Raw genomic sequence first — 6,000 nt, 5'->3', positions numbered from 1 at the left:
CAACATTCTCTAACAAATATTTTGAACTGAGGAAGAACAGTGGCAAGATTCTAATGGGGTGCAGTCCAATAGAATTTTCTGTGGTGATAGAAATGCCCCATTATCTCTGTGCTGTCCATGTGGAATCCACTAGACACATGAATATTCAAAGTGTGGCTATAATGCAAGATACATAATAAGGACAAGGATTTGTAATATAACTTAGATTTAAATAGCAACATGTGATTAGTGGCTACCAACAGAACATTGCAGTTCTAATGCCTCGTGGTTCTAAACCAGCGGCTTCTTTGGGGCACTAATGGAGAAGTTTTTTAAGTAAGAAAGAGACTTGAGGGAGATGAGTATGAGGAGGTACAGGATGAAGCAGGGCAGGGGGCTGAGCTCCTTCTGGAAAGGGTAGAGCAGGAAATAGCTGAGGCCTCAGGGCCACACTGTGAGGGAGGGCCTGGCCTTTCCAGCTCTGAGATGCCTCTGGGGCCCCAGGAGCTCCCTCCATTTCGGGACCTCCCAGGAGCAGAGCCTAGGACAGTGAGAGTGAACCTTTTGAGCTCGGCGTGTCAGCATTTTGAAAAACCCCTAACTTAACTCTGATGCCGTGTCACATCTAGAAATTGTTTGATATTTGCAACCATAGTAAAACAAAGCCTTATATTTTTGATATTTATTTTATATATTTAAATGCCATTTAACAAAGAAAAATCAACCAAAAAAATGAGTTCGCATGTCAGAGGTGTCAGAGGTTCGCCATCACTGGCCTAGGAGAAGAAGAGGATCTCCATCCTCCTCTGCCCACCCTACCCCCAAGGAATTGAAGTAGCAGGGGCAAGGTCCACACCGAAGTCTTACAGGGATGCCCAAGGCAATCCTGGCCCAAACCCCTCTATAGCATCCCTAACGATCTGCCAACCTTGACTTGGATACCCTCCAGACGTGGGTCATCTCTGGCTATTAGAACTGACTCTTCCTGCATGAAATCGAAGACTGCCTCTGTTCCACTCAGTGTCTATACTGGGGCTACACTTGGGGCCACACAACACTACTAGCCCATTTTTCTTGGACCTCAAGGGTTTCTGCAGTCATGCCCAAACTCTCGAGGGAGGGCAGTGATTTTCAAGTCACCTTTTCTGATGACTGAACAGCTGTAGTTGCTCCAGAGGTTTCCTGTGTAATCCTGTCTCCTTGAGCTTCCCACTCTGCTCATCCTGTTTTCCCCTCCCTGCCATAGACACTGTACCTCAGCCCAAGATCATGCTTATTCTAAGTATAGTGTTCTGTCTGCTGATGGGTATGGGAGAGAAAGAGGAAAACTCAATATGAAAGCCACACCTGGCCCTACTGAGGCCCACAAACCCACTGTCCTTAACTTCCCAGCCTCTGCCTCAAGCCCCCACTCCAACCAATGAACACACATGGGTCAAGGGTTCCTCCATAAGGTCCTGAGCCCCAGAAAGGGAGTGGGGCTAGTACTGCCACAATAGAGACCAAGCAGCCTTTCCCTTTCAGCCAAGAACTGGGGGCCTCCCATCTGGGGCCCAAGCCATAGGGCAACCCTAGGCTAACGCCTGCAGCAGAAACCACTCATGTCCAGGCCAAGAGCTTGAGTCCTCAGTGCCCACGTCGGCCCTAATACAGCCCCACAGACCCGAGTGCCTCCCATTAACTAAGGTAGAAGAAATCGGGCTTTGGGTGTGAGGAGGTGTGAAGCAAGTGCCAGTAACTCAACCCCTCTTTGAAATGCAGGGCTGGGGTGGGGCAGTCATGATTGAAAAGATGCAACCACCCAGGCTCCTGTATCCAGCATCCCCTGTAGTGGCTGTTAAATTGTGTTCCTACACCTTCTCAGGTACCTCCCCCACCCCCGGGGAGAGCACCGTGATTTCATCAGATTCTCAAAGGATCCGTGACTCAGAAGGGGTTAAGAACATCCCCCAAAGAGGAGAAGCAGATAGCTGAGAAGTCATCAGGGCCTCCTAATCTCCCCCAGTCACCGGGTCGGTTATGCAGCCCCTCGGTGCCTCCTTCCTCTGGGAACCGCAAAGCCAGTGCTGCACTCAGAGGCGGATATTGACCCAACAGAGGATGGGGAAATTGGGGGATGGAAGCCAGGGCGACAGGAGCTGCCATCCCGAGTGGGAGGGCAAGCCACGACTTCTTCCCCCCTTCTCCCCCCCCACCCCCCGCCCCATTCCTCCCTAATGTCAGAGACTGCTGGCCAGAGGGACCTCTTTTTGCCCACCCGATGGGACAAATCCCCAAGGCCAGCCGGTGAGTCTGGAGAAAGCAGGCAAAGGGAGGTGACCGGCGAGGGGCGGGGCTTGACTCTGTGCCCGCCCCGCTCCGGTTCAAGAACAGGTCGGGCTCCCCCTGGCGGCCCTGGGCCCGTCCCCCACTCCACTGCTCCGGCGCCCCTCGCCCTCGATCTTCTACCCCGACCTTGCACGGGTCGTCTCCGCGGACTGACGGACGGACGGGCGGAGGACGGGCCGCTGCGAGCCCCAAGGCAGAAGGGGGCGGGGAGGCGATGGCCGCGGCTTGAGGAGCAGGAGCAGGTGCCGCGGCGACACGCGGGCGGGGCCGGGAGCGAGCGCGGGGCGGGGGCGCGGCGCCGGCGTGCGTGCGGCCCGCTGGGGGCCGGGAGGCCCGGCTCCGGAGTGAGCGGGTCAGGTCGTGCCGGGGGTGAGGGGATCGGAGCGGCGCCGGGCGGGGTGGTGGCTCCGGAGGGCGCAGGATCCCAAGGAGACAGAGAGGACGAGAGCTGGAGGGGGATCGGAGAGCGGGGAGCGGCCAGACGGCTGCAGCGGGTGGGGTGGGAGACAGGGGCCATACCTGCAGGTGAGCCTGGGGCGTGGGCAGGGTATGAAACCAGCCTGGAGGGGACCCGGGACAGAAATGGGTGAGGTCTGGTCAGTTGATAATAACCAGAGGTGTTAAGTGCCACAGTGGAAGAGGTGGGTGAGAAGGACGGCTGGGTGGGGAGACGGGGTCTTAGACCGGGGTCCCCACCTCCCACCCCGGGGTGGCCAGTAGGTGGGGGATTGTTGAGCTGCGATCCAGGTGGGGAACCGGCAGGGTGGGGGCTCACTAGGCGATGGGCAGGTGGGCTGAGGTGTGAGACGGGTGTAAAAAGTGAAGCAGGGGCCAGATGGAGGCGGGGATGAGTCTGGTTGGGGAGGCGTCTCAGGAGTGAGGCCAGACAGGCTGAGGGTGGTCCCAGAGTGGAAGGGAACCCAGGGAAGGGACTCTACAGTGAGGCTGGAGGCTGGTCAGGGGGCACCCCCATGAGGGACGCCTCTCCCTGGTGGCCGCCGGAGCCATGCTGTCCCGCAAGGGCATCATCCCTGAGGAGTACGTGCTGACCCGGCTGGCAGAGGACCCTGCCGAGCCCCGGTACCGGGCCCGAGAGCGGAGGGCCCGCTTCGTGTCCAAGAAGGGCAACTGCAACGTGGCGCACAAGAACATCCGGGAGCAGGGCCGCTTCCTGCAGGACGTGTTCACCACCCTCGTGGACCTCAAGTGGCCGCACACGCTGCTCATCTTCACCATGTCCTTCCTGTGCAGCTGGCTGCTCTTCGCCATGGTCTGGTGGCTCATCGCCTTCGCCCACGGGGACCTGGCTCCTGTTGACCTGGCCCCTGGAGAGGGCGCCATGGTGCCCTGCGTCACCAGCATCCACTCTTTTTCCTCCGCCTTCCTTTTCTCCATTGAGGTCCAGGTGACCATTGGTTTCGGCGGGCGCATGGTGACGGAGGAGTGCCCACTGGCCATCCTGATCCTCATTGTGCAGAACATCGTGGGGCTCATGATCAACGCCATCATGCTGGGCTGCATCTTCATGAAGACGGCCCAGGCCCACCGGCGAGCCGAGACCCTCATCTTCAGCAAGCACGCGGTCATCGCCCTGCGCCAAGGCCGCCTCTGCTTCATGCTGCGCGTGGGCGACCTCCGCAAGAGCATGATCATCAGCGCCACCATCCACATGCAGGTGGTGCGCAAGACCACCAGCCCTGAGGGCGAGGTGGTGCCCCTCCACCAGGTGGACATCCCCATGGAGAATGGAGTGGGCGGCAACAGCATCTTCCTGGTGGCTCCCCTCATCATCTACCACATCATTGACGCCAACAGCCCACTCTACGACCTGGCGCCCAGCGACCTGCACCACCATCAGGACCTCGAGATCATTGTCATCCTGGAAGGTGTGGTGGAAACCACGGGCATCACCACCCAAGCCCGCACCTCCTACCTGGCCGATGAGATCCTGTGGGGTCAGCGTTTCGTGCCCATTGTGTCTGAGGAGGATGGCCGCTACGCCGTGGACTACTCCAAGTTTGGCAACACCATCAAAGTGCCCACGCCACTCTGCACGGCCCGCCAGCTCGATGAGGACCGCAGCCTACTGGACGCTTTGACCCTCGCTACGGCCCGTGGGCCACTGCGGAAGCGCAGCGTGGCCATTGCCAAGGCCAAGCCCAGGTTTAGCATCTCGCCGGATTCCCTGTCCTGAGCCATGGTCCCTTGGGCTCTCGCCCCACATGTGTGTGCACATGGGCAGTGTGATACGATATGTAGAGTGGACATGGTGTGGGCCTGTTGGCCAGGTCAGGATCTGGTGTGAGGCCGGGCCCTTCCCAGCTCAGCCTCCCCACTGCTGCGCTCGCCCAGGGTGTTACAAGGCATTGTCACTACCTATTTCTGGTCTCAGTAGGAGCCTGTACTGGGTTATTTTTGTCCCTGCTCCTCCCAGCCCCAACTCAGGACTGGTTGGTGCCCGTCCCCGGACTCAAGGCTGGGGAAACTGTGGGAAGTGTCAGGCCCTAACGCTGGATCTCCAGCTACTCCTGGAGCCCCATGATCAACCAGCCACAGCTGGGCAGATGGCTGGGGAAGAACAGTTCCCAGGTTGGGGGCTGGCTGCTGTGTTTGTGTGGCCCCAAGAGGTGCCTGTGGTCAGGCCCCAGCCATCCTTGCTCCCTGAAAACGTGATGAGCTAAAGAGTGGGCCAGCTGGGGAGGGCAGGCAGTGAGGGAGCTCATTCCTGCTGGAAGATTGGAGGTGTGGAGTCTGCACAGACTGGGGCAGGCTGAGGCTCACAGGACTCCCCTCCACGGGGCAGGCTCCTGCAGGGAGGAAATGGCTGAGAAGGCTCAGCTGCACTGAGACCTCTCAGGCACAGGGAGGGGGGATGGGCACCGCTCTCCTACCCTTTGCCCCAACACCAAGGCTTCTATGGTGAGGGCTCCATGGGCTGGGGCTGCCTGTTCCCATCCTGTCCCCCACCCTCAGACCCTGGGGTGGGGTGGGGCAGACACTGGCATGCCACGCAGAAAGAGGCTGAGGAGAAGGGGGTCTTGAACCCACCACACTCACTCAGCCTCAGACCAAACTCTGGTCCTGGCTCCCCACCAGGGGCTGCCACTGACTTTGTCCAGAGAGTGACCATGGAGGGTCTAGGTGTTGCTAGAAAAGGAGAAGCTGGAAAGCTCAGGATGGTGGGGGTGAGCAAGGCCCCTGAGGTGAAGGGGCCCTTGGCCCTGATGGGCTTGGCCCCAGGCCTGGACTCTTGGAGCAGTGTTGTGTGTACTTACCCATAATTCTGCCTTCTCCTTGTCAATAAAGCCTTCTGCCTTCATGACTCTAACTCTGGGCTGTTCTTGCTGGGGAAGCAGGAGGCATGCTGGTGGACAGGGAGGGGAGGGCTGGGGCTGCCAGCCCACGTTCCAGAGGTGCCATGGAGTATAGTCCAGGAGCTCTGGAAAGAGACCTGAGACTGGCCCTCTTCCCCAGTTCAAGGAGGCACTTCCCCTTTTGCCTCAGGCAGCCCAGCCCTGCCAACCTGTCTGGCCATTTCAACCTTTGGGCACTCACCAGGCTTATCGTGCTGCCTCTGTTCTCAGGAACTTGTAGCAAAGCTGGGGTGCTCAGGGAGAGAGGTGGGGTCGCCCTGTGCATTAGTGTAGTGATTGGAGCATAAGCCTTTATGCCAGCTGCCTGCGTTCAAATCCT

General features: G+C 58.9%; 1 protein-coding gene across 1 annotated transcript; it reads left to right on the top strand.

The window, feature by feature from the left end:
• Positions 1-2,587: 2,587 nt before the first annotated feature.
• KCNJ11 (potassium inwardly rectifying channel subfamily J member 11) lies at positions 2,588-5,635 on the top strand. The gene has a single exon (XM_036325565.1). The coding sequence runs from the start codon at positions 3,314-3,316 to the stop codon at positions 4,499-4,501; it is 1,188 nt and encodes a 395-aa protein (XP_036181458.1). The 5' UTR covers positions 2,588-3,313; the 3' UTR covers positions 4,502-5,635.
• The last annotated feature ends 365 nt before the right edge of the window (positions 5,636-6,000 follow it).

This window comes from Myotis myotis, unplaced genomic scaffold (assembly GCF_014108235.1).
Source record: "Myotis myotis isolate mMyoMyo1 unplaced genomic scaffold, mMyoMyo1.p scaffold_m19_p_10, whole genome shotgun sequence".
NCBI lineage: Eukaryota > Metazoa > Chordata > Mammalia > Chiroptera > Vespertilionidae > Myotis > Myotis myotis.
Note: the sequence above shows the minus strand (reverse complement) of the source record. Positions and strands in the feature narration are given on the sequence as shown.